This window comes from Furipterus horrens, unplaced genomic scaffold (assembly GCF_987537825.1).
Source record: "Furipterus horrens unplaced genomic scaffold, mFurHor1.1.pri manual_scaffold_6, whole genome shotgun sequence".
In the NCBI taxonomy this organism is placed as follows: domain Eukaryota; kingdom Metazoa; phylum Chordata; class Mammalia; order Chiroptera; family Furipteridae; genus Furipterus; species Furipterus horrens.
Window position 1 is genome coordinate 50,269,589 of NW_028327176.1, and position 25,887 is coordinate 50,295,475.

At 41.5% G+C, this 25,887-nt stretch overlaps 1 protein-coding gene across 1 annotated transcript in view; it reads left to right on the forward strand.

The window, feature by feature from the left end:
- The window catches only part of ANTXR1 (ANTXR cell adhesion molecule 1), a 255,517-nt gene that overhangs the window by 159,856 nt on the left and 69,774 nt on the right, over positions 1–25,887 (forward strand). Inside the window, exon 14 of the mRNA XM_090281456.1 lies at positions 17,207–17,248. Coding sequence (XP_090137582.1) covers positions 17,207–17,248 — 42 coding nt within the window. The remainder of the gene's footprint in view (positions 1–17,206; positions 17,249–25,887) is intronic.

The window sequence follows — 25,887 nt, forward strand, 5'->3', positions numbered from 1 at the left end:
CAAAGTTCTGATGCTTGGTGTACCCCCAAACCAAATTTATCACTCACTGCCTTGATGAGTACTGATGCTCTGAAGGGGGCAGGATAAAGTCCAGTGTTTTCTAGAGGGAGGAAACAGTAAAGAGGCCAAATATCGCCTCCCATCCTCACCCCACCCCCACCCCCAAGGATTCTAGTTCAGAGATACAAGAAGTTTCTCTGTCCCAACTGAAGCACCCTTCACCACAATTTTGGGACTAGCAGGGGGTGTCCTTGTAAATGATGGCCCTGAAACTTTCTTCTGCCACTCTCCCCACCCTGCTCCAAGTGTGAGAAATGCCCCATAACCTGGTACCGAAGCTGCCTATCAGTGATGGAAACTAGCCAGAGAGCAGAAAGGGCCTGCAAAATGTGGGGTGCATGAGGTTTGTCTCTGCTGTGTCCCTTCTTTCCCTTTCTGCAAAGTTCTCTCCAAGAGTGATATTTCAAAATATGTAACAATCCCAGTCGTAAGACTCCCAACCCCAATTCCAGACATCAATCTTTTCATTGCTGGATAGTGATGGCTGTTGTTATCCACAAAGTCCTGGATGGTGGGTGGGTACTCAAGTCCCTATTTACTAATCATAAAGAGCATTTTTAAATGTAATGACCAGCAGGACCAGACTAGACATAGTGGTTGCTGCAGGTCTGCCCTCTGCCTCACCATCTTCTGGCTTCCTTCTATCCCTGTCTGGAATAAAAAATCCGACCCCACTCCCATTTGGGCTCTTCCAGCTAGATGGAATCTGGGTTTAGTTATTGCCTTCAAAGCAGAGTATAATCTATCATCAATGACTGGTGGAGAGAGAGAGAGGGGGGAGAGAGAATGGCCAGATCTTGGATCAAAACCTTTTAGTGATTCCCACCGTGGCCTTCATTGTCCTTAGGTAAACCTTCACCTTCTAAGATTTCTGCATTTATTCATTGACACAAAAGCACCCACACTGAAAGGGAGAGAGGCATTGGACTATGCCCACTGGATTTATTTGCATTTTCCAAAAGGAAATTCAAGGGGGTCAATATGTTACCCAAATAAATAAATAAAGCCCTGCCTCAGTTCCACAAGGGGCCTTGCCACAACCCCTTCAGTCACGCCACAACCACTTCATCTACTCGTACTGTTTTGATCCAATATTACTGAAATCTCTACATTGAACTTTAAAAAGAGGAAGACTGAAAAATCTGAAAGAGAAGAGGACCATGAAAAAAAGGTGAAATGTAATATTAGAAGAGTAAATGTATGAATGGCTTCACTGTGCAGAGAGAAAAAAATCAACAGCGAATCAGCGATACTAGAGCATTAAATTGTTCTAGAAAATTCAGGAAGCCCTGAGGGTATACCATCATCCCAGCCAAGAGCTGCTGGTGCCCTGCTGTGAACCGGCAGCCAGGGAGGCTGGTAGCCTTTATGTGCACAGTGCAGGCCAACACATCAGCCTAAATTTCAGCAGGTAGCAAGACGCTGATAGATGCTGATCGGCAATGGGGACTGGCTCCTCCAAATCAAAAATGTGGGGGATACAATCAATGCCTGCATAGTCTCCAAATCTACTGGATACTCTCGTGAATGCCCTCAATTCCCTAACTCCCACCTCATTTGCCCTGCCCACCCCTACACCTAGATCCAGCAATGTGTAGTCTTCTGTCCTACTCCCAAGCCATTGATCACTTCAGAAGCGAATTGCCCAAGCACGCTGATGGAGCCACTACACACTTAGGAGGCCTTCAGTGTGCTTAGCCAATTTTACCTCATTCTCATGGAGCCTCAGATTTCATCCCCTCATTCTCTCTCCCAAACGTCACCCCTCTCCTGGAGATCCTTGTCCTGCCTCTGGCACTTTCACTCTCAATAGACAACCTGTTCTTCTGTCTGGGAGGAAAAGCAGAAGCTGTTCTGTGACAAACCTTTCTGCTTCAAGTAACACATACCCTTGTGTCCTCTTCCAACATCCTTTCTCATTAGAAGCAGTTCGCCCTTCTCCCTCTCTTTCCTCTGTTTTCTTCTTTTGGTCCCCTCTCACTTTCCTTTCCACTGTCCTCCTCTCCTCTGCCTACAAAAGCATGCCAGCCTCCTTCAGCCTTTCACAATGGCTCACACCTTATTTCTCATTCAAGCTACTGTGCTCTCTCCCTTCCTTTCATCTGCAAACTTCTTTGCAGACACTCCGCTGTTCCTCCCATTCACTTTAGTCCACTGCCCCCGACTTCCAATGCCAGGATTTCTCCAGTCCATCTCTTGCAAGCCTGAATTCCCTGGGTAGTGGTCTCTATACTCATTTTTCATTCTGTGTTGGCTCTTTCAGCAATAGGCACGGCTGACCCCTCTCTCCCCTTTTTACTCCTCTGCAGGCTTCTGCAGACTCTCGTCCTACATCTCTATCCAGGTTTTCCTGTATCCTTCATGGGCTCTTCTTCTTCTGTGATCTCTTGTTCTCCAGGATTGTCTTTGTCCTTCTCTACATTTTCTCTGGGCTAGATCACCAACTCTTGTGACTTTGACTACAGTGAATATACTGATGGCTGTTTAACATGTCCATTCTGGCTGGTCCTGGCTCCAGAGGAACAGACCCATAGAATAGGGATTCAGTGGACATCCCAAATGCAGGCATTTCACCCTCAACATGTCCCCAACTGAACTATTCATATTGTCCCCCAAACTTCTCTTCATCAATGGATGTGTCACCATCCTCTGAGATGCCCAAACCAGAGACTGCAGAGTAACTGCTGATGCCTCCTTCTGTCCCTCCTTTTCTTATCTCACTTCAGAGTTGTCTGCAGTGACTCCTCTTCTCTCATGCTCTGTCTTATCTATCACATCCATTTACAAACTCTCCCCTAGGACAAGCAGAATACCTGGCACTCAATAGTTGCTTAATAAACAGTTGTGCAACGAATGAATGACTGTCATTGCCTTAGTGTAGGAGTCTGCATTTCCCACTGAACTATTGCAATAATGTTCTAACTGCTCTATTCATCTTTCTCATCTTCACTAAAGATATTTTTTTAAGTAATCTTGGCTCATGGTCTTACTCACTTCACTGCCCAAAATTCTCTTGACTGTTCAATGTCTTTAAAATAGACTTCAAATTCCTTGACATTACATGTAGACCTATCCTAGCCTTGCCACAACCTACCTCTGTGGCCTCACCTCTTACCTTCTCTCTCCTAGTACTCTGTGCCTGCTTCCTTCATCACACTGATTGTGCTGCTGTTATAATTGTTTGCTTGTCAGTCTTCCCCTGTAGACATAAACTGTTTGAAGTCAGGCTGTAGTTCACCAAAGCATAACACAGCGCCTGTCTCAAAAATGTTACTAAATCTCAAAGTTGATTGAGCAGCTAAACAGACAGAGCTTCATCTTCAAGCAGTCTCATCTTTGGGGCTCTTTTTTTTTAAGAAAGAAAAGCACTTCTTAAAAAAATAATTTATTTGTTTGTTTGTTTATTTATTTTTAGAGAGAGGGGAAAGGATAAAGAGAAGGAGAGAAACATCACTGTGTGGTTGCCTCTCACTCACGCCCCCAACTGGGGACCTGACGTGCAACCTAGTCATGTGCCCTGACTGGGAATTGAACCAGCGACACTTGGCTCACAGGCCAACGCTCACTCCACTGAGCCACAGCAGCCAGGGCTCTTTGGGGCTCTTGAGCATACCATGCACCTATTTACCACCATCTCCTTGCCCATGTTGTATCCTCTTGCTGAAATAGTTTTATCTTCTCTGTCTACTCTGTCAACAATTTCTCTGTTTTCAAAGTCCAGTTCACTGATCACTCCATCTCAGTAGTTTCCAGTACACTTTTCCCCACCTGAAGAGAATTAGCTACAACCTCACTTGGTTTCATTAGTACTTTTTGTCACACATCTATTGAAGAATTTTCTTATTATCACAAGTATTTATTTGTAAGTAGGTTTTTTTCACTGTACTATAAACTCCTCCAGAGAAGGAGAAACTAGTCTCAGAAACTAATTCCAAATAGGAGTACAGTGCTTAGTATGCACTTTGTATGTTTCCAAACTAAAAAACTAAATCATCTTGGGGGGAAGGAAATGGATACAGAAGGAATAAACAAACCAATAAAACCAATAAAACTGAATTACATTAGTTTCAGGGGTGTTTATATTACTGTTGTGTTGTATAACTTACATGTTACATGTAATGTTTTATATGCATCAAATATTACATAACAAAATGTTTTTATCAGTTTCATAAATAAAATTTTAGAAATGTGCCCATTTTGGAAGAGGTCAGTGATATAACAGGAACCCTGAGTATAAAGATCTTGCTATATTTTGCAAAATGAAAAAGTCTCAGAGCTTGGTGGCATAAAGTGTGAATGTAGTACGTGACACTACTGGACTATATATTTAAAAATGGTTGAGATGATAAATTTTATGTCCTGTGTTTTTTACCACAATTAAAAGGGGAGAAAAAAAAAGATCCTGCAATAAAGTTGCAATTCTCTGCAATCTAACAAATTAAACCACCAAAGTCAAATCAAATCATCATGTTTCTGTTCAAATAATGGCAAACATTTGTAATCAGTTTGTTGGAACGGGATAACGTGCATGCATTCACAATTTCCTCTTTATAAACAGAAGTCTGTTCTCTTTTGTTTTGTTTGTAATAGGCTTATGGGTTTCTTATGAACAGTTAATTTTTAAAGAATTTATGTAAAAGACCACGATTTACTCACTATTGAATTTAAAGATAGTTCAACAAATAAGCCCCTTGAGCATTTTAAATGACAGATTGCAAAGGACAAAAATTAATCAAGAAGTCAATATGCCTTAAATTGAAATAAAAATAAAGTCTTCAAATAATGCTCTATGTATCTTTAAACATAACATTTAATTTGCAGGGCCAGACAACCAAGCCTAATATCATCAGAAGGATTTACTGGCATTTTGTTTAAAAGAAACCTGACTAGTATGGGCAGCTCCTTAGCCTAGACCCATCATGCTTTCTGGAGTACTTCCCAGCCTCCACCCATTCCTATCTGGACACTCCTCACTCTGCAGCTTACAAGATTATTTCTCTAACCTAACACACGGAGCTCTGCCATGGCCTGCCCTCTCCCCTGCAGTTCTGCAGCACACACCCACACACACACAGTCTGCTGTCACTTTCCCTGTGCCCTGGTGGCTTCCCTCTTTCCTTCCTGCCCACTGGCCTCACGGCTTGCCTTCTAACCGACCCACCACATCTTCATGCCTGCTGGGTGAACTGGAAAGGGATGAGCTTTCATTAAAGACAAACTGGTTCCCATTGAGTTCTTCCTCTATCAATTAGAGGTAGATCCTTTTAACCTTGATTGCCTCATGTGAAAAATTAGAAAACTGGCATCATAGTGTCGCTAAAGTTGCTCCTTTATATTTTTACCTTCTGTGAGTCACTCTTCTCCTTCAAGATTCCCTGGCCTATGGCTCTCAAACCTGGTTACACATCAAAACCAGCAGAGGGTTACGTGATGCAAGCAATCAGGGGCAGCATTTACAAACCACATCCACAAAACAGTAGTAGCTACAAGATATGAATAGGTACACTTCCAAGCAAGGGGTATTTAGACAATACGTTTGAAAGATACCATTAAACTCAGTCTGTACTACAGGACTTCTCAGAGCCTTTAGCAGGATAATTTGCATTGTGAATATCTAAACTTATTTTGACACTGGAACCCTTTCTCAGCCTATCCCTACCCCCATGCATTGACACTAACATCTGAAAGGACACTAGTATTCTGCCAAAAACAGTTTAGAAAACTTAATCCTAGAAAATGTTGAAGCAGCTGATGCCTCAGTTCTGAGGCGCAACCTCTTCCCTGGCCTCCTCAAAGGCTGTGCCATTGCCAACAAGTTGGAACATGCTGTGGATACAGCCAACACATCCTAGGCCCTGAGTGCTCTGCTAGGATCCCACAGGCACCGCCAGTAGATGGCTTCACCTTGCCTATAAACCAGGCAGACCAGGCGCTCCTCCTCCAAGCCTTAGGGAATCTGAATTGACGGATTTTTTTCACAGTCTCAAGAGTTTTACAGTGACTGACATATCATCTAATGGAGAATATGCGTATCTAGTCTTTTAAGTGACCATGTATAGACTTGAATTTCAGATCTGCAGCTTACCAGTTTTGTGCTATTATTCTTCCATTTCCCCGTCTATTAAATGGAATGGTATTACTTGCTTCTTAGGGTTATATCAGGGGAGTTGGTTAACTGTGACCCTTGGCCCAAATCTGACCTACCATTTGTTTTTGTAAATAAAGTTTCATTGGAACACAGCCACACACACACACAAAAGTAAATCACTTAGGCTTTATCAACTAATGTGAAAATTCTTGCCATTACCCTCCCTTTAGTTATTGGTGAATTTGACCTTTTAAATAGTCCCAGTCTTAAGGAAGATAAGAGGAAAGGCCAAAAGTTACTTAAACTTTGAGTTCCAAATGCAAAAACAAAAACAAACAGTGAGCTTATTTCTTTGAAAATTTCTTGTACTACTTTCTTGGTCAACACCCTTGGCATTAACCTCTGATAAACTTTTACAGTGTCAAATCACTGGATTCAGGCAGTAGTTGGCCAGCATTAACCCACTCTAATAAACTATGAGGTTTCTTTTATATTTATACTGTTTGTATAGTAGTAAGATTCATCTGCCATCACCTAGCATCTCATACTTTGTAGGCATTTTCCACATCGAGTTGCCTGTTTTTCCTTGGTTTCTTGATTTTAATTAAAAGTATATTTATTGTAAGAACTAGGAACCAGACTGGAAGTCTAGAATGTAAAAGCATGAAAGCAAGCAACCCCTTCTATCTGAGGCATTAAAGCCCTTGTTAGACAGCTTTTCAGATCTCCTTTGGCCTTCCTTCTGTACACAGTTCTGTTCTGAGGGCCCTTCCTCCCATAGAACCTATGAGACCAGGGCGGCAGGCAGAGGAGTTGGTGTTAAGAGATCAGCCTAGAAGTCCCAGAACATGCAGTGTTTTAAATCAAAAGTTCCAAATATCTTTAGTTAACCCTTCTGACCATGCAAGAGGTCATCATTTGTGAAAAATCAATTACAATGGACTGCATAACAAAACAAAAACAAAGAACAAAAACTGCTGGAAAAAATATAATAAAAGTTATTTTAAATGAATAGTCAGGCTCACAAGAAAATAGGGAGACATTTCCAAGGCCAAAATAAAGACAGATCTAGAAATCTGATGGTTAGCTGACCTTTAAGCAGTGGCAGTCCTAGGAGAGATTTTAGTAACCTAGTCCTTTGTCCTAATAGCCTTACATAGGCCCAAAAACTTTTGGGAGTTGGAATTGAGTCTTCTACCTAAAACTGGAATCTTGAGTGTAAGAATGGGCTATGAGTTTGGTGTGTGTGTGTGTGTGTGTGTGTGTGTGTGTGTCTTAATAATTCAGAATCATAACCTCTCTCTGTTTTAGAGTTCAAATATATACTACTTGGGGTTCTGTAAATTACAAGCTGATAAGGTTATAGTTTGGAACTGTTTATGAATCTGCAGAAGGAAACGTGAACCCTCTATGGAAAATTGGTCCCTCAACTGAGTCCTCATAAGATTCCCATAAGTAAATGCAAACTACACATGAGCTCATAATCCAAAATTACCCAAAACCCAAGGAGTATTCTCACTTACACTCCTTGGGGTTTTACTATACATGGAAAGAACAAGAGACTAGAAGTCAGATGACAATGTCAGGCCCTGCCAACAGTTTCCCCTTTTCTGTCTCCAAAGTTAACAACAGTTGTTAAGTAGCAGATATACCAAAAGTCTCTAAATACCATCATTTCTCCTATAAAATGAAGGTTGCTCCTAAAAATATCTCTATATGGAATTTCAGTGCCATGAAAATAACTGGGCTATGGGGGAAAGAGGTTCAGAGCAGAACATTCAAAACTGTGCAATCTTATAAAATAATAAACTTTAAAAAATTAAGAATAAACTAAAAAATTCCACCATTTTAAGTAAGCATCTTAAATTTTTAATTAAAATAATGCTCCAGTAAATACAACACTTTTCCTTGATTTCTAAAAAATAAACACATGAAGTTTCCTGGTGAATATGAGTATGATGTAGCCCTGTGGCTTTGAGTTACCGAGACACGATGGAAGGAAGGACATTCTTAAATCGAAGTGTCACACAACAGAGGTGAATGGCTCTGACTCATCGTCTTGTTATTCCTCTGTCCCGGCTTAAAATAGAAATCCAGCTTTTGTTGTTTTGCCAAGTTTCTCTTTTCATAACAAGAAAAACTATTTGCATGGTTCCAAATAGTATTCTGCTGTTGTCAGCATTGTAGCTTTTCCTTTAACCCATGGTGCGTGTTTTTGATCCCCTTTAAAGCAGATGGTAGGTAGCTCCACAAGATCATTGACCTTTCTTTTGGCTCTTCAGTGTGGTCTCTGAGGAAGCCCAATGTGGGTTCCTTTACTCCCATTTCTCTCACTGTTTCACATGCTTCTCCTCCACAAGCTTAAGGCTTTCCTCCTTCATCCAGTCTCTGGATTCTTATAACCAAGATACATGCTTGTGTTGAGGATGCTGTATTAAATGCTTTCATGAAGTAAAGTACACAGCTCAGGGGTGCAACAAATGACAGGGGACACAAAGAAAACTGGAATTATCTTCTAGAGGACAGGGCCCTTCTAGTACAGGCTTCCCCCACTAGGTGAGTGTTCTAGGAACTCATCTGTATCGGTACACCGGCTGGCACTGTTGTGAGATGCTGTGTTTGGCTTCAGTGAAATTTTTTGAAGTCTCAACGCATTTGCTCATTTCATGATGGGTGATTTTACCTAGCTACACTGCACTGAGTGTTTAACAGTTTTCAACCAAAAACAGCATGACCCCCGTGCCCTACCTTTTGTATTCACCCCATCTCACCCCTAGCAACTTTTTTGTTTGTTTCTCTGAATGAAAAAAGTCCTTACAGGGAAACATTTTGCCAATGTCAATGAGGCATCAAAGTTGACAAGTTCAAAAACTGTTTTGAGCAGTCTAGCATTGTAGAAAAAGTCTCAATGGGTGTATTGCATCAAATGGAGAGTATTTTGAAGGTGACTGAAGTTTAAACATGTAAGGATAAATATACAAATTTTTATAAATTAGTTCTGGTTTTGGAGGGTCCCCTCCCACATATTTGCATTGCACAAGGGTAAGCAGAAGTGAGAAAGCAGATGAGGTGTGTACAGATTTTTTTTTCTTTTTTTTTTTTAATGTGTTTTATTGATTATAATGTTACATTTGTCCCAATTTCCCTTCCCTCTTCTCCCCTCCACCCAGTGGCCCCCCTCCCTCCAGTTGTCCCCCACTTTTAGACCATGTCCATTAGTTGTGCATATAGTTCTTCTCAACCTCTCTCTGTCTATTCCATTCCCTCCTACCATGATCCTTAATTCCTGTACCATCTCCCTCCCTCTCCCCCTTCCCCCTCCCTGCTGACCTCCCCCCAATATGCTCCCCATACCTATAGTTCTTTTTCCACTCTCGTTGCCTGTTTAGTTTGCCTTTGTTTCAATTCCCTAGCTTCTGTTGTTGTTTCTTGTGATGCAGTTTTCATTTCAGTGTTCATAGCTTTGATCCTCCTTTTTCTAAACCAGTCCCTTTAACATCTCATATAACAGTGGTTTGGATCTAATGAACTCTTTCAGTTTTATTTTGTCCTGGAAACACTTTCTCTGCCCTTCTATTCTGAATGACAATTTCGCTGGATAGAGTATTAGTGGTTGTAGGTTTTGGATTTTCATTACTTTGAATATTTCTTGCCAGTCCCTTCTTGCCTGTAGGGTCTCCCTTGAGAAGTCAGCTGATAGTCTAATTGGGACCCCTTTGTACATGATTCTTTTCTTCTCTCTTGCTGCTTTTAAGATTCACTCTTTATCTTTAACTTTTGACATTTTGATTATAATGTGTCTTGTAGTGGTTCTCCCTGGGTCCAGTTTTTTTGGAATTCTCTGTGCTTCCTGGACCTGTAAGTCTATTTCCTTCCCCAAGTTTGGGAAGTTCTGCTTTATTATATTTTCACTTAATTTTTCAATTTCTAGTTCATCTTCTTCACCCTCTGGCAAACCAATGATTCTTATGTTGGGCCTTTTATAGGTGTCCCAGAGGTTTCTGATCCTCTCATCATTTTCCTTGCTTCCCGTTTTTTCTCTCTGCACTGGTTGACTGTTTGTTCCTTCTTTGTGTTCTGGTTTGTTGATTTGAACTCTGGATTTTATTTCCTCACCATCTGTCTCGTATGTGGTTTTGTTCCTTTCAGTATGAGTGTTTTTCAAATTCTTTCTCATCTTTTTCCAAATCTTTTGTTAATTCTGTAAGCCACCTGATAACAATGGCCCTGAACTGAGCCTCTGACACGTTTCTTCAGATTCTTCATCTGTTGCCTGGTGAGCTGCGCCACCGGGATTTCTATAGTTGTCTGCCTCATTTTGACAGATACGTTTTGTTTTCTTGGGCCGGCTATAGGGGGCAGTGCCTGTGTACTCGTCACAACCCAGCGACCGGCGCCAATCCGCAACCTTTCTCGCCGGTGCTTTGTCATCACAACCCAGCTACCAGTGGCAATCCGCAACCTATTTCGCAGCCCTGTGGCGGTTTGTGTGGGGGCGGGGGTCCAAGATGGATTCACACAGTTATTCCGCTAGGAGACCGGGATCCGTCCTCCTGCCCCCTGGGCCTCACTGTTTGAGGCGATGTGGTGGCTGCTTCTCCCAGCGTTGGGGTCGCCAGCGTTTGACTGCAGCCGGGGTTGTCCTCCCTGCCGCTGGGATTGTTCTCCCTGCCGCTGTCCCTGGTGAGACTGCAAACAGCACCACCCACTTTCGCTCTTACCTGCCCAAAGAGCGCCTCTGGTTTATAACTTCATACGTTGGGCTTCCATGTAGTTTTATTTTCTGGAATTTCTAGTTATCTTTTGTTTTGAAGTAGTTGTATTCCTCTCTAGTTGTAGAGGGAGGCCGCGCATGTCCGTCTAAGCCTCCATCTTGGCCAGAAGTTGTGTACAGATTTTGTATATTTCTCCCAGGTCACTACTGACAGCTGGGCAGCATCCTCACATTCACCAGAGATAACTCAATGGCACCAAATATAATCACCTCATACTTTAAAATGGTTAATGTTACATTGTGAATTTTACCACAGCCAAAAAAACTGAAATATATATTTTACTTTCTCCTTTACCTCAGGGGAAAAAAACTTGTATTTTTAACTAATATGATTTCACAGTTTAGTGATTTTACTACCCAATTTATTTACCACAGGTGAACAAGGTAACATATACCTATATTGTAACAAAAGAGACTGTATGTATTGTTTTCAAATTTTCAGGAAGCCCTTTTTGAAATTTAGTTTGGGACACAAAGTTGGAAAATGGATTCTTGAACCACAGGGTAAGTGAATTTACTTGGAGATGGGATTAGAGGATAGAATAGGGTAGAGATTGTGTCAACAAAGTACCGTTATTAACCATGAATCCAACCCATGACTCTAATGAGATACCCATGATGCATCCAAGTGCCATAATGCACCCTTAGCAGTTGGGACTATTAGCATGTTAATTACTAAAGAAACATTTATATGGAAGTGCTTATTTGAGAGGCAAGAAAATTTAGAATACTCAGAAATGTTTTCTTTACCTTTTCCTTTATAAGAATGCACATATGTTCATTCTAGAACTGATGGCTGAGTGACAAGCACTGACTGTGTGTCAGGAAATGAAAGCTGACCAAGTATGTGCATGTCTTCTAGAGGCTTAGAGTCCAGTGTGGCAGAAAGAGCTGTAAATGGAGTTCAGTGAGTTAACTGCCAATGGTACAGACAGTGAAAGATAGTATCTGTGTCCCTAATTCCCGGGCCACCATCTGGATGGGATTGCTTCAGGGCTGAATATTGGGATTCCAGGCCAACTCTGCACACACATGGGCACAAACACTTGCAAGCAAGAGAATGCCTGCAAACATTGCTGAGGTAGTTCTGTCTTCCTCCAACATGGGGCACGTGGGCAATATAGACCTATAGTTTCTAACAATAGAGCAGGGACACCATACTTTTAGACTGAAACATTTTCAAAGCTGGTGTTTCTAATCAGCCATAAGCATCTATTAACAAGACACTCTTAGGAATGCCTAACTTGAAGCAAAACATATCCCCACATATGTGATAGAAGGATAGCATGGTTAGAAATCAGCTAATTCGTAGGTCTCAAAGTGTGGTCCGTGGACAGGCAGTGTGAGCATTATTTAGGCACTTGTTAGAAATGCAAAGAGCCCACTCCAGACCTACTAATGAGAAATTCAGGGATGCAGCCCAGAAATCTGTGTTTCAGAAAGCCCTCCATGCAACTCTGATACTTGATAAAGTTTAAAACTATGGAACTAATTCAAATTGGAAGACAAGTACCTTATTTTGAGTAGAATAATTATCTTAAGCGAATCTCTTAGACTTTGGACGACAGAATTGGCTGTGTGTCATGAAGTACTTTTGCCACAAGAGAACCACACCTTTGGTGTAGAGGAGCTTGCAGGAGATGCCCCTTACCCAGCTCAAGCAAAAATGACACAGACACTGAATACAATTTAAGAGCCCCCCAAAGAAGTCCCCTGTTTTGTTCCACTTCTCATGCCATAAGATGAGCATCTGTCCAAAATGAGTTCCTACAGCTTAGCCTACAGTAACTGCTGTCATAGCGTGAAGAGATGGGAAAGATAAGAGGAGAAATGTGAAGTTGTGGTGATGGAGACAGAGCAGGGAATAGCCAGACCTGGTGTCTGCCAGTCCCTCATGCAGCATATTGCCCTGACTCATGACTGTAAATGAAATGGCTAGTGAGCCAGTATGGCTACACCTGGAAGGAGAAAGAGGTGCCCATGTTATAAGCTGGGGAGATTGCATTCTGCATTCCGTTGCAGCAGAGCTAGCAAGAACAAACCAAGTGACAAGGATCAAAACATGCAAAGTAGGAGCTGACTTGAATACTACCAGAGATACAGAAACAAGCAAAATAAACTCACCAGGAGCTTTATTTTACCTTAACATTTTATAAAAATAAATTTTAAGAAAGAGCTTTATGGAGACTTAAGTATTTGAACTTGACTTGTAAAACCAGAATAAAGTTCCCAGGTGTCAAACAGGACCTGGGCACATGTAATCTTCCTCCTGTATTCATGCCATGCTAACTATATTTGCACATCTTCCATCATTACCATTTCCAACAACCAAACTAAGAGCTGTACCTAAAAACTTGATTTTATTTTAACTTACCGTTGCCAGTAAGATTTCAGTTTAATAAGATTCTACCTGATTTCTTCTGGCTTTCTTTCCTTTACCCATATAATAGTCTTTGTCAAATCTGGCCCATCTCATGTCTACCTAAACAAAGATAGATAAAATCAGAGCTAAAATCACTGATAAGTGGGGAGAGGAGACATATCTCCCAATCCATAGCAGAGATAGTTTCAAGAAATTCTCAGGTAGCCATGAAACACTAACAGAAGTCCCATATTCCACCTCATTTTTTTACCCCCTTTCACCTCACCAGTCCAGTCCTCAATGCCAAAGGGAATCTGGGGCAGCTACTCCAAGGATGCAAATGGTCACTTTCTGCCCATCCAAAATATCCAACCTAAAAATGACAGTAAATGAAGAAGTAATGCTGACCTCGAGAAGAGAAATATGAAAAATGTCCCCAGATCTATCCCCAGGACTGCCATGTGGTTCTACCATGTTATGCTTGTAAATATGTTCATTGAGGAATTTTCCTTTCAAATATTTTATTAAGGGTCTCTTCAAGCTTATCCATCTTTTATTTGTTTCTTCTAATGAGGAAGGAGCTGACTAGTTCACCACAACCAAGAGGAAGCTCCTAGAACCTTGTAAGAAAGGAAAAGACCAGGCCAAGCCTAAGCTTGATAGTGTTCAGTGATTCTAGTTTGCATTCCTGTTGGAAATACTTCCTAGTCAAACTAGCTAGAAGCAAAGATTTATGCAATTACTCTTTTGATTACAATTAAAAGTGCTGCAAAAATCACTGGGTTACCTGAGACTCCATAATATGGGACTTCCCAGAGGAGGTGTATTTACTGGTGATCTACTGAATAAATAGGGTTAATGAGATGTGTACAGGTGTACAAATAAAGCAGGAAGAGATAGCAAGCATTTAGGCAGAAAACACTACAAGTGAGAAATAGCAAGGCACTGGAAGGAACAAGAAGGTGACCCTGAGGCTGAAGTGCAGAAAGTGAAAGGGAGAGTGCAGAAGAGTGCGGTGGGGAAGTGGTGGGGCCACATCAGGCAGGCCTGTGGGCATGGGGGCGGTTAGCATTAAAGTAGCCACGGGCCACTCTGCCTGCCGCAAGGCTGCAGCGGTGCTGTGGGATCAAGAGTAATGCAGGTTGCTGCCTACCTGCTCTTCCAGGCAAATGTGGGCTCTGGCCCTCCCAGAGTGGGGGAGGGGGCTGGGGGCTTAAGTGGAGAGGGCTGATGTGTCCCTGTGCCTAGGTCACTTATTTGGGTGGCCTGTGTACTGGTCTTGGCAGGAGGATTTGACTCACTTGCAGACAGCCCCTCCATCTTCAGGGTTCAGAATAATCATCTCATGACTTCAACTTAGCCTGTCTAGATCGCAATTTGAAACACTCTTCTGCCATGCTATGAGCAGGTTGCTCCTTGCGCCCAATGGAAGACTGGTGATGGGAGAGGGAGGGCTTGACGCATTGGGAAGACTTCTTCCTCATTGTTGCTGAATATAGCCAGACACCCAACCAATGAGATCAGATTGGAAGTGCCTCATTCTATTTACCTGAACATGGTGGCATTTTTTCAGAAGTTCAGGTACCCAATTTACAACGTGCCAATGTGAAATCTGGATTTTATATTAGTCCACCTTTAATTAATACTAAATTGTGTGTTTTGGCATTGCCTTTTGGTTTCTCCTTGGGACATTGCTGGATGTAGAATTCAGTAAATACCCAATAAGACACCTTGAATGGCAACCCACAAATGGGTTTGTGGGCCACTTGGTGCTGCCCTTTCTTGTTGATGTCATGTGCCTACACATGTGTGCTGAAACACACTGCTGCTGACCCTCTGTAGCCCCTGGCCACTGTCTGAAAACCAGCCTCCTGTCTAATTCATTTACGAAGCTCTGGCCACTAAGCTGCTCCATCTGGAAATGACCATACATAGCCATTTAGTATATACAGGGGGTTAAGTGAAACCTTTGTTAAAGATATAATAACAACAACACACAGAGACTGCAAGAAAGGGAGAGGAGAATACTAATAATAGTATGCACCATCACTTGAACACCCACTGTATACCAGATGCTTTACAAACATTATTGCTCATCACGACTCAATTTCTGCAAGGTTAGTGTTATTGTTCCCATTTAACAAACGAGAACAGTGGAGCTCAGGGAGGCTCAAGGACTTGTCAAATCCTCACAGTAAGGAAAGGGCAAGTCTGGGCTTCCTTTGACAACTCCACTGTGCTGCCATGCAGTGACAGAGGAAGCTGGTAGCCCTGTGAAGACAAAAGCTCAGCAGCTCTGCACCTAACCTCCATGTACTGAAGGTCCTTACCATGCACACTGCCCACAGCATTCTTGTTATCATCTATCTGTTCCCAAATATCCTGCTCCCTCTCACCCTCTCCCTAACCATGCCCAAAGAGAAGAGACACATTTTAGATCATTGTCCCCAGCTCCTCACTTCTCCCTCCCATTCCCAGGCATTTCCTGTTTTTAAATCATCACTACCCTGGGATGATGGGAAATCAGTACTGGGCAGTGATGGGCCTCCCTAGAGATGCCCTGAAGAATTTGTAGCCAGTGTTGAGTGGGTGAGCAAAATTGTGCGCTTCAAGTTTTCCAAAGACCTTCAGCAGGCTTCCCACAATATCCAGGAAGTGGAGGCAGATGAAATGATAGTTTGAAACCTCTGGAGGTGTTAGTCTCTGCCTCTTAATTAATTGAATACTGTTCTTTTAGATGACTGGAGTCTCAATCCCCTGGCTGGTATTAATAGACCCTCAAGTCAGTAGCCTGTCTCTACAAACAGAGATGACAGTACAGATTATGGTAGCATGGATGATAACAGTGGGAATCATAGCCCAGTGAGATCCCAGAATAATCATTAAGTCAAAGGAGATATGTGCCTAGTAGGGAAGCGCTTGAAGCCTAGTATGCAGTCTGCCCTGCAGCCAGGAGAGCTCTCCAACTAGAAGATTAAGGAACTGGTCCTATGGGTAATGCCTGAGCACCCATCCACAAGTAGTCCACACCAGCCCTGATGCTAAAACATCAAACAATACAGAATGGACTTTGTATTTACCAGAATCCCCCTGACATATTAGGTGACCCAAAATTCCAATAATAAGCTTGAGATTAGAGAAGGGAGTCAGCAAAGAACATGATAGAGTCACAGTAAATAATGGTCAAACTGCCTTGTAAAAGACTCTAAATCTAATTAACTACAAGGGCTTTCCTTTTATGGATGCAGTATGCAAGATAGGGACAAGAGTAAGGTGAGGCCGCTTCCTGCCACCCAGCTGTTCTTCCCTGCCCTTCTCCATGTGTCACTCATCCTCTCATTGGTTGGAATGGGCTGGCTCCCAGTTGTTGTCCAGAGTGTCCGCAATGATAGGGCAATTACAGAACACAGTCTTATAATATTGTTTTGTACCTCTTTGACCCCTTAAAGTTCAAGGCCCTGAAAAAAAAAACCCTGGCTACCCCTTCTGTGCTGCCCACTATTGGGAATCGGTCTGCCTGACCATCACACCCTACACCCTTCCTTGATGGCTACCACTTGGGGCCAGCATGGTCCACACCTGACTCATCTCTGCAGCACCATCTTAACCTCTGTTGTGTACACTTGTTTGTTAAATATGTAGCTGTTTGGATGGATGGATGAATGATTTCATGCATGAATGACTGAATGAATGAGTGAATAAATTTGCAAGACAGCAAACTGTGGTAAGAGATGAAACTGTTACCTATGAAAGATTTTTTTTTTCTTTATACAAAACTACAACAAACACAATTAGAATGGGACCCTCTGCTTGGATCCTATGGTGATTGTGGCCATACTACCAAGGCACCTGTTGAGAGCAGGCCTCTTAGAAAGCATATGGCTGGAGATTTCCACTGACTTGTTCTTTTCTTTCTTTTCAGATTATCAAAGAGATTCCTCCACCTCCTGCTGAAGAAAGTGAGGTGAGTGACCAGATCAGGGTGTAGCCACATGGACAGGGTGGTAGAATGGGGCAGAGAGCTAAACAGGCTGGCCTGAGACTCAGATCCCTGCAAAGCAGAGTTAAGTCAGGCCCAGGTTCCCAGTGCATAGGAAGCAGCAGAGAGGGAGGTCAGGGAGATCTTTGGCTCTTTCCTAACCAAAGATAAACGGGAACTGAACTAAACTGTCAGTCACAGACAGATGGTTTTGGAAGGTTTTCTCTTTGTAAAGATAAAATTTGAGATACAAACATAAACGTTTTTATCAATACAATTATTTGGAGCTCTCAGAGTACTGATTTTCCCTCTGAAAGAGACACTTTAAAGATCTCTGCAGAGATTTTTTTTTTTTTCTTCACAAAGAGCCTCTGCAGAGATTTTTGCTTTATGTGTGTAGAGCAGGGAAAATCAGTGACTCTAAGAACAGCCTACTGAAGTATTCCATTGATCTTTAATTCAAAACAATGTTACCTGAAGATTTCCCAGGCAGTAATGACAATGTATTGGAAGGGGATATGCTAATGTCCTGGCCTTGCCCTCAAATCCTCATTATTTGAAGGGAAAAAAAATATCTTAGTCTCCATCATAAGTTGGCCAGTAAGCAGTTTGCCTTTGGTAGAATAGAGTCACTAAAGGCTGATGTTGAGAAGGAGCCTCAGGGGGCAGGAATGCCTGGCCAGTGGCTTTCCTGGTCCTCTGATCTCTCCTAGGAGATCTGGCCTCCCTGGATTCAATACTTGCCAGTTTAGAGCCAGGGTACAGGTCTGAAAACCTAGTGAGATCAAAAGCTATACTGATGAAGTTTCTAGTTCATTGTTCTCAATCCCTAAGGCCTGCTGTGTGCAAACCAAGTGCCACCCCCTAAACATTCCTCTTCCCAATGCCTTTGTCCAGTTTCCTACATACAGAAAAAATAATGATTAAATTTAAAACTCTATGTGGCTCTTATATCCTCAACCAAATGCATGGAAGCCAAGGGATTTAACAGCCGCCATCAATTAAAGCACATCTTGTTGGAATGCTAACTTTCTGCCCAGAAATCAAGGAGGAAATTACATTTCTGTGGAAAGAGGAGAGAAGGAAAGGAAAAAACAAAAACAAAAAAAACCCTCTTTACATCCCTGAAAGCCTTTTCCTAATCCTTCAAGAAAAAGAACCATGGTGAGTTCCATAGGTTCCGGTTTGGCTGTGTTCCTGTCGTGCGCAGCTGTCTCTTATATTTCCAAAAGAAAAATAGGTCAGGAAACTCTCTTGATGAGATTGGTCTTTTTGCCCTAAAGGGAGGGTTCTCATTCCTCATTATGTTCAATTAGAGGAGGAGTTGCCCTTTCTTCCAGTGCTGGCTTCCCACTTGCCCTTGGAAGGTGAAGTGGCAGGTTCTGTGCCCAAAATGTTCCAGGGGACTTAGGTATAAGACTGTGGGGTATGGTTTACCCCAGACCCCAGCATCTAGAATAGTACTCCACACATAGAACAGCTCAATAAGTATGTGTAGAATGAACCATTACACTCAACAACAATTTCGGAGGAGGAAAAAAAGCTCAAACCAGAAAAATACCAAGAAAGAATAGTGGAAAGCAAGAGAAGAAGTTGAGCTTTTCCAGTTTTAACTAATAATCTTATAGACGTTTCACCTGAAGAAAGCAGACCTGGTTTCTGAAACAGAATGACAGCCCCAGGATACTTGAGGATGAAAGGGCTGTGTTAGACCTAAACCGGCTTCCGTGCTGGCTGGGTGGGTTGCGGGCGGTGCTGATTACCTTAGCATGTGTCTTGGCCCTGAGATTCCCTTGGCCCTGGAAGTTAAGCAGCCCTAATCTCCTTCCTAATGTATTTTGGCAGGAAAAAAAAATAAAGAAATCCCACAGAAACAGATACTGTAACTTAGCCCATACAGAGTATTTTATAGAATAAAGTTATATTGTGTAAATTATACAATGCCCTGAAAATCCATAGTCTGAATATAGACAACCTTCTTCACTCCAGCTCCCTGGGCTCAAGTCCCACCGCTCTTTCAAGCACAGCTCACGTGCTATGAGCCACATTGTAATTCTTTCTATCAGAACTGATTTCTCATGTCTCTCTTCTCTACATTCCCAGGGTTTCTTTTTAATTGACTCTTTCTTCTGCATCAAAGTTGAAGATCATTAGTTACTTAAAGATCAAGATCTATATCTAATTAATCTTTGATTTATCCCGAAAGAGCTTAACATGTTGTCTAACGCTCAATTACTATGTGAAGTCAAACACACTTTGCCATCCCTATATAAATACCAGCTATCCCAACTTTCATCAGAACTATTAGCATTGTATCCCAAGGGAAGAATATCTACTATTTAATAAATAAACTTCAAGCACAACTTTATAATGTGCTCACAGTGATCCTCTTTAATAGAAATATCAATATGCACAACATAAAAGTTTACATTTTAAGATTCCATGCAACCAACAGTGATACTTCTGTATAAATGGAAGACAAAGAAAAATTACTTGAAATTTTGAGGTCTCAGCAAAAACAGGGAAGTTTAATTTTAACAACTAACTGGCAGGAGAGTGAGGATTCCTCACTAAGTCTCTAGTTAGTCCAAATAATTGACAGTTTAACGGGTGAATCCAACAATGGACTACTTCAGCTGATGGTTTAGTTCTAAGTAGAATCAACTTCCATGGATTTTCTGACTCTGTTGGAGAGGGAGAGGGATGGATAGTGAAGGCATTGATGCTGGATGGTCGTCCAGCTAACAATAAGCACCTGCCTTTGAATGACGAACTTATTTCCAGGTTTATTATCACACTCATTGATCCTAACAATCTCTTTGAGGCGAGGATTTTTAAATGAAAATAACTGAGTGATGAAAAAATTATACAACTAGGAACAAGCAGCAGTCTTGGTAACCCTTACAGCTATGTCTGCACAGACAGCCAGTGTAACCTCCCACTCTGGAGGGGCGAAGGGCCGGGCTGCCAGCAGTGGACACCTCCTGCACACCAGTACACACTAAAACATGCACACATACGTACACACAAACAGAAGTCTAGAACAAGCCCAGAATTCAGCATTCAGTATTTCAATAGTTAAAAAAGAAGCATTGCTTCTTTTTTAAAAAATACACTATTCTTTATTGAAGAAGGCCACAAAATCCATGCATCATCCTTAATCATTGTGTGTATGGGAACAGTTATAATGGCTCCATGACATGTTATGCAGCTCAGAACAGGGAAATTTTAGGTCATTTGGAATTTTTGAATTTACAAACAGAAGTGTTGCTGGATTTTCCAGTTCACTCCTAGGAAATAATCCCCAAGACTGACACCAAGGGTGACTTTCCTGACTTATCTCCAGGGACTTCAGATGAGACAGACAGCCAGTTCTACTTTAGGTTCAGCCCTCCAGAGCCTCTTGAGCTTGGGAGTTTCTGTGGCCTTTGTCCTTTACTTGCTTTGTGTCATCACCCTCACAAAACTTACTTCTCTATAAATGTAAACGATCTTGTTGACAGCTGCATCCCCTTTATTCTTCTCAAAATATAACACTGTGCTGGAAAGCAGGGGGCCCAGCTACTATTGCCTGAGTAAATGACCAAAGGATGGGCTATCGAGGCTTATCATAAGGATTTAAGATGTGTTCCAGTTCAATGAAATTTTAAATGAACTCAAAGGATGATTTAAAACTATTTCCTTGGGCTAGATTCTGTTTCAGTTACATTGTCCTTTCCATAGTGAATTGGGGGTTAACAGCTTGTTTGGGTCAAACTGGCCATCTATATATCAGAGAAGCAGGAATGTTAAAGGACTTACAGACTGAATCTAAGATGAACACACTATGCACAACTCCAGAGGGAGCTGTTCACATCAATTCTGTGGTGTTGTTCAGGGCACAGTTGATATGGGATCAGAAATCTCACCCTTCTACTCACTAGTTTCCTTAATCACTAACTAATAGTTAAATATTTGTTGGGCGAGGAAAGGTCACTACAAGGAACTGTAGGGAACACAAGAAAGGAGCATTGACTTCTCTGGGGAGCCAGGGAGAGCTTCACAGAATAGATTACATTCGAGCCACATCTTAAAAGATGGGTAGAAGAAGTCGGGGACTGGTGTTACAAGCATATGAAGCTGTGAATGTCAACACATGGAGCTGCTCAAAAACCTGACATGATTAGAAAGATGAAAAAGTTCAGTGTCTGAGGGCAGCATAGGACTAACCCAATCTGGGGCTAACCAAATGTATGCACCAGACTTCCTAGTCTACAGCTATTTCTTTCTAGAGCAGAACTGTGACTGAGAACAAGCAGGTCAGAATGGGCCTCTACCATCTGAGTAATGTGCTGCCACTTGTGTGATCCAAACATCAGCCAACTGGACGTCTGGGATAGCTACCACATCCTTTAAGATGTAAACATTAACTTCCCCTGATGGGAAGCCAGCACCTTCCCTAATCTCTGCAGTTTCTCCAGGCACCACTAACTCCTCCTTCTTGCTTCTCCTGTGATATCTCCTCTTCTTCATCTGCTAGATACCACCTAACAAACCCAACTGCTACACTCTCCTAAAGGCATCATTGGCACAAGGCCATCCACTACGGGACTTTTACTGAAGGATTAAAAGTACATGGTTACCACATAGTGCAGCCGATGAATAGCTTCTGAAAGACTATTAAACAGCCTCTTCTTTAGCATCCCCATCATTACCACTCCTGGGAGGTTCGTTCTCACAGCCATCCCCTTAGGTGGCAGTTTCCTGGTAGCTCGGTTCCGCTGTTTTCTGCTGGTCTTCTGCTGACTGCCCACAAACCTCTGATTCCTACTACTTTGCTCACACAAATCAAGTCAGCTTATCCAGTCTGTCTTCTAATAAACATAGAGGATTTCTATATTGGTGGTTTTCCCCTCCCTTCTACATCCTTGAAGGGCAGTGTGAGAAGAACTTGCCAAGGGGCCTTGAACTTAATTAGATGTGGACATTCACCTTGGGTGCTGCTGATTTTCTTAGTGGAATTGCTGGAAACTATGATTTTACTCCATCAATTTTCGGTCAAAGACACATCAAAAATTCCCTTCTCTATCATCAGAAGATTGCAAAATGCTCCCATCTCTAGAATATGTAAACAGAGCCATGGTAACTGTAGGGAAATTCTGACTCTCTCCTTGGTCAAACCTGAGCCTTCGTGTTGTCTTTTGCTGTTGTTGTTTAAGTTTGGCAGGCAAGCTCAGGTCAGGGGATTAAACGTCAGGCTTGGTGGGTCAGGAGCATGTGGAGCTGCTTTAAGCCTTGGCACTTCCTGTAGTGGGAACACCGGCCCCTGCACGGGAGGCTGACCCCACCTCCTTACTCAGGCACAGCCCAGAAATAGAGGGTCCAGCGAGTCCTGGGCAAGAAGGGAAGAGATGGGAGGAAGGGCAGCTGGGTGTGCAGGTGTGAGGAAAGATCATGGAACAAGGCATCAGGAGACCAGATCAGAACTTCAACTCCATTGGTCTCTTCATTTCTCTGAATTTGACTGTCCTCTTCTGAATGATGGAAAGGCTCAATGAGATGGTCTCTCGTGTTTGTTCTCCTGTCATTTAAAAATTTAGATTCATCAAACCAGTTCAGTTCCCTATTGACTAAAGCAGCTTCATTCTTTGAGTCTCCTACATTCTTGGTGCTGCTATATTCAGTTTGAGGTGATAACATTTTAGTTATCTCCTTTGGAAAATGGCACTAGGCCAGGGATGTCCAGGCTTTTTGAAGCCATATTTCATAGATGACACACAGACCACCACTTCCACCTCCAGTTGGTCAAGTTTAACAACATATGTAAGATACCGAAGGTTCCCGATCTGACATCACAATCCTTCTGAAAATTATAAGGCAAAATACTATGAACTATTTTATTATTTTGGGTTTTTGTTTTTATTTTATTGTCTTATAATGTTTTATAGTCATAAGTCTTTCCAAATGATTGGAAAAGCAAAATGCAAAGGGACAAAATCCAGAACTGCCAAGACTGAGAAACAATTAAATGAGAGTGAGTCTGCCTGGGCTCAAATCCAGCTGTGCCACCAACAGGCTAGGTCACCGAAGTCACTTAACCTCTCTATTCCTTCTCCCAAAATGGGCATAATCGCACCACCTACCTCACTGCCTATTGTAAAATTAAAAGGTTAGTATATGTAAAACACTTAGAAGAACAACTGGCACACACATGATAAAGGCTACATTGTTATCACAAATTCAGTATGTGTCTATTGAGCACCTACTGTGCACCAGGCTTTGAACAAGAATCCACTCTGCCTGCAGGACTTACAACCCCACGTGAAGGACAAATCTGTTCTATTTATTTATTTATTTATTTATTTATTTATTTATTTTGCCATTTTTAAAATTTTTTAATTACATAATAAAATTGACAGTTTGGAAGGGATAGTTCTATGAATTTTAACAGGTGTATACATTCATATAACCAGCACTATAATCAATATGCAGAACTTTTATGTCACCCCAAAGAAATCCCTTGAGTTCTTCATGCTGCCCCTGTATAGTCACTCCCTTACCCCACCCCTCAGCCCTGACAGTGACTACAGACTCTTATTTTCCTTTGTGAGCTCACTATCTTATCTTCTTTCAGTAGAGTATCTCAATAATTGAAACTCCATCAGAAAAATGAAATTTATGTAGAAAGCAAAAAGGAATTAAAAGTGGTAAAAGGATAATTGTATTCATTTCTTAAGGCTGCCATAATAGTTATAAACTAGATGGCTTCAAAAAACCAAAAACTTTTCTCTCAATTCTGAAGGCCTTCAGGTCAAAATCCTAGGTGTTGGCAGGGCCCCACTCCTTTTACATGGTCTTTTCCTTGCCTCTTCCAGCTTTAGGTAGCTGTTGGCATTCCTTGGCTTGCACCAACATCTCTCTCTCTGCTCTGTGTTCACATTGTCATCCCCTCTGTGAGTCTCTTTGTAAAATTCCCCTTCACTCTCTCATAAGAATACCTATTACTCTAAAATTCACATTATAGGGATTCTAGAAGGAAAAGAGAGAGAAAAAGAGGCAGAAAGTATATTTGAGAAAATAACAGCTAAAAACTTTTCTAATCTGGTGCAGGAAACAAACATTCAGGCCCAGGAAGCACAGAAAGTTCCAAACGAGCTAAACACAAAAAGGCCCACACCAAGTTTAAAAGTTAAAGGTAAAGAGACAATCTTGAAGGCAGCAAGAAGGAGACAATTCATATATACAATGAAAACAGCTGATTTCTGATAGGACTGTCAGCTGATTACTCAGCAGTAACTATAGGCCAAAGGGAGTGGCAAGAAATACATCAAGGGCTGAAAGAAAGGAAACTATAACCTAGAATACTATACCCAGCAAGGTTATCATTCAGAACTGAAGGAGAGATAAAGAGCTTCCTAGACAAGAAAAACTAAAGAAGTTCACCACCACTAAACTGGCTTTACAAGAAATGTTAAAGAGTCTTCTTTATGTAGAAAAGAAAAGGCCATAATCAGAAATAAGAAAATACAAGAAAGAACAACAACAGTGTGGGGAATGACTGGGAGTAGGGGGGTGGGCTGGGCAGAGGAGGGCAAAGGGAGAAAAACTGGGACAACCGTAATAGAATAACAATGATAAATAAATATATATATAACATGTTATAATACATATTTTAAAAATATGCATAAATATATTTATTATATTAAATACATTAATATTTAATGTTAATATATTGCTATAATATTAAATATATTATATATTAATATAATAAACATGTTTATATAATTTATTATTATATGACAACTATGTTTATTATATTAATATATATTAAATAAAATTATATATATATATAATAAGCACAGTTATTGATGTAAGAAACATCTAAACCTGTAAAGATTTTTAATAAGATTTTATTTGAGTCAAACTGATGACAACTGCCAGGAAACAAGATCTCAAAAGCCATGGAAATGACATTCTTTTAAAAGAAAACAAAGAGAAAGAGAGACCAACCCAAGTGTTAGCTGCCAGAATGTTGCAAGTCTTCTAATCTGCTGTGATCACTGTCCTTTAAGATATATAATATACGTGTCCTAGGCACAGCAGGTCATCCAGGCAGTCTCAGACCACTTGCCCATGCTTTGGGACTCCCCTTTCCACACAGTGGTGACCCTACATGGGACTCCACCCTGAGTCCTTAACTCTCCAAATGCCACCAGCACAGAGCCGTGGGAAGCAGGCTTTTTCTGAGCACTTTCGTTCCCTTTGGCTCATTCCTCTGCTTGCAGACCCTTTTTTTAGTTTCCTTTCTCTACCCAAAGAATTCATGCCACCGCCCTATTAGCCATCCATGGCTGTAGATGGTGATCTTTCTCTTCCCACAACAAGAATAACTATAGTGCCGAGATGAGGAGTAGTCTTGCTAACTATTCTTCTCTTTTCCATCCATACAGTTACACGTTACCTTTGTTTTTCTCCCTTCATCCTAAAAAATATATAATAAATGTTAACTTTCTGTCACTGAGCTAAGTGGCAGACACTGAGTTAACTGCTTTATTTTAATCACCTAGTTAATTTATTTGTAAATTCAACAGATTAATTGGGCCCTGCCACATGCTAGGTACTATTCTAAAAGCTGAGAACATGAA